This window comes from Chrysochloris asiatica, unplaced genomic scaffold, assembly GCF_000296735.1.
Source record: "Chrysochloris asiatica unplaced genomic scaffold, ChrAsi1.0 scaffold00148, whole genome shotgun sequence".
NCBI classification, from domain to species: domain Eukaryota; kingdom Metazoa; phylum Chordata; class Mammalia; order Afrosoricida; family Chrysochloridae; genus Chrysochloris; species Chrysochloris asiatica.
This window is the reverse complement of record NW_006408666.1, coordinates 8,129,061-8,131,993: the sequence shown is the minus strand read 5'-3', so window position 1 is coordinate 8,131,993 and position 2,933 is coordinate 8,129,061. Positions and strand designations below refer to the sequence as shown.

At 45.0% G+C, this 2,933-nt stretch overlaps 1 protein-coding gene across 1 annotated transcript in view; it reads left to right on the top strand.

Annotated features, from left to right (window-relative positions):
- Positions 1-2,933, top strand: part of LOC102842652 (protein FAM169B-like) — a 46,497-nt gene that overhangs the window by 7,228 nt on the left and 36,336 nt on the right. Inside the window, exon 3 of the mRNA XM_006870701.1 lies at positions 930-1,063. Within this exon, the coding sequence (XP_006870763.1) occupies positions 930-1,063 (134 nt within the window). The remainder of the gene's footprint in view (positions 1-929; positions 1,064-2,933) is intronic.

The window sequence follows — 2,933 nt, the reverse complement described above, 5'->3', positions numbered from 1 at the left end:
GTGTGTGTGTGTGTGTGTATGTGTGTATGGGAGGTGGAGAAAGTGAGGGTAAAATGGCTGTCCCTACCCCACCCCCCAGAGTTCAGGTGTGCAATTTATAGAACTCACAGGGGAACCAGAACTCAGTGACCCCCTCCCCACCCCCTGCATTTTGAGGCTCAACGAAATTCCCCGGGAGCTCCGGCCTTTGGGAAGGGTCTTCGTGATGGTGTGGCTTAGGAAGAAGGAACCTGAAGCAGAGTCTGGGAGCACATTGGGTGCTCCAGGGATAACTGGGAGGGGCCTTCAAGGCAGAACCCACTTGTAGGGACCCCATGTGACAGAGTAGAAGTGCCCCAGGGGGCTTTCTCCGGACCTTTAGGTTAGCTGGCCAGCCTTCAGCAGTCTGGCTGCAGGACTCCTTTATGCCCTGGAGGCTGAAGTAAAACGGCCTCTGTAGATGGGTGAACTTTGTACTCCAGGAGGTTAGGGTGTGAAGTCCGGGAGGCGGACAGGCAGCAGCTTGTTAAGAAAGACTGAGGTCCTGATGGTTGAGTTTGGTCTTGGTGACACTTTTGCTGTGGTGTCTGAGTAAGGAAGCGGGATTCAGTTTGTTGTTAAGTTCTGACTCCTAGTGACCCTGTATTGGGTTTCCAAGGAGAGAGTGGTGGGTAGGGGAAGTCTATAGGGACAGCTTAGGGCCAAGTCCCTCAGTGGGAAGAAGTGCTTGGTTCATTTTGGTAAGAGGAACTCCTGGCTTCCTAGAATTGACATGTGTATGTGAGACAAAGCAATCTGAGTGCTTTGCTTTTTAATCTCTCAGAAATAATTGACTTTCAATGTAGGTGTTTGTATGTAAGAGTGTTTTTTAAATCTTCAAGAAAGAAGTGACTTTCACTTTAAGAAAAGAGAGACTACATCTAATGTCATTTTTTGCCTTTTTCTTTTAGTGGGCCTTTTCCCAGTAGATATTCTGGAAGATGACCCTGAAGGGTTGCGGGCAGCCTCCCTGGCTTGTTATGCTGCCATTGTGGAAGGAGCTGGTCCCTCACCAGAGGTTTTCTCTCTTCCCAATGGGGAGCAGGTATGTGTCGTCTTCCTTGCTGGTGGAGAGCTCGGTAAAGTCTACTTTCTTCCTGTTGTTTTTAGTGCTGTTGAGTTGGCTTCGACTCAGAGACCCTGTAAAGGGTTTCCTAGGAGCGGCTCAAACCAACCTTTCAGTCCCACACCTCTGTAGCAGCATGCCAGTACGCCAAGTTTTCTTACTAGAAAGTAGAATGTTAGTGAACGAACATTATAGATTAAAAACAACAGCCTTTTGTCATGAATACTAGAGGAGCAAAATGAAATCCTGGATCGGGATTCTGGAATCTCGAATGTGAGTCCAGATCTAGCTAACCATGTGCGGAGAAAGCCAAATAGCTTCGGTATAAATACTGCTGTGTGGCTCTGAACAAGTTTCTTAACCTCTCTGGGTCTTGGTAGTCTCATCTCTAAAATCAGGACAAGGTCAGCACTTGGTGCACAGGGTATTTTAAGGGTTAAATGGGATATGCTATGTAAGTAGTTCCCAGTGGAGCCTCAGTAGTTTGTTGTTGTTGTTGTTATTGTTATGTGCCGTGGAGTCGGTTCCAACTCATATTGACCCTGCACAGGGTTTCCAAGGCTGCAAATATTTACGGTAGTAGAATGCCTCATCTTTTTCCCATGGAACAGCTGGTAGTTTCGAACTGCTGACCTTGCAGTTCGCAGTCTAATTCAGTAGTTTACCCACTTGTAAAATGAGGGAATTGGTCTTTGGCCTCTAGAATTAGCACTGATAGAATTATGCATATTTTGAATAGGAACTGGAAGGCTGCAGAGAGAAAATGAAAATATTCATTTGTTAAGGACATAGGATTATAGGCAAAATTTTAAAATTGTGTTATTTTATTTTAAGAAACTTGGGATTTGGGTGAAATTACAGAGAAGTCTGATTTTGTTATTCAACAATCCATATACATTTAAGACCTTTTCTTTCTTTTTTGCACTAAGTAAAATGAATATGTGAATCTTGGGTTGTACAGGAGTGTTCATCTTTCTTTTAGATTTGAGGCTGAATGATTGAGAGAGACAAGGTTTTCTTGCTTTATAAGTGTTCATTTGCACCAGGAAGCATTGCTATGTGGAAGGCAGAGCTGACTGAGGAATTCCACTGAATTGTCCCGGAGTTCATTAGAACAGTGGCTTGAGCAGTGTGTAGTGTGACTTCCCTGTGACGTGGGAGACACTTAGCTACAGTCATTTGCAGAGGAGTCCCATTCCCTTGGTGACTTCCACTTTGTTGACCAAATGAGTGATCACTGTCCTCATAGACTCTGGTGCCACCTGTTGTTATGGCTGCTGTGAGGTGCCACCGAGTCAGTTCCAAACCATAGCGACCCGGCTTAGGGTTTCTGAGGAGCGGTTGGTGAGCTTGAACTGCTGACCTTGTGGTTCAAACAGATGTTGCAGTTTAGTACACTAACAGACTAGGAAGAAGGAGTGACAAGTTCCTTCCGAATATTTAGTCACTGAAAACCTTATGAATAGCAGAGGAACACTGTCAGATATAGTGCCGGAAAATGAGCCCCTCAGGTTGGAAGGCACTCAAGATGTGACTGGGGAAGAGATGCTTCCTCAAAGTAGAGGTGACCGTGATGACGCAAATGGAGTAAAGCCCATGGGAGAAAAGCCTGTGGGACATTCATGTGCTGATGGGGCACAACTCAAAATGAAGAGAAACAGCTGTAAACATCCATTGAAAATTGGAAGATGGCATGTACGAAGTATGAATCTGGGAAAACTGGAAGTTGTCAAAATGAAATGGAATGCACAAACATCGATATCTTAGGCATTAGTGAGCTGAAATGGACTGGTATTGGCCATTTTGAATCTGACAACCACATGGTTTACTATGCAGGGAATGACAAATT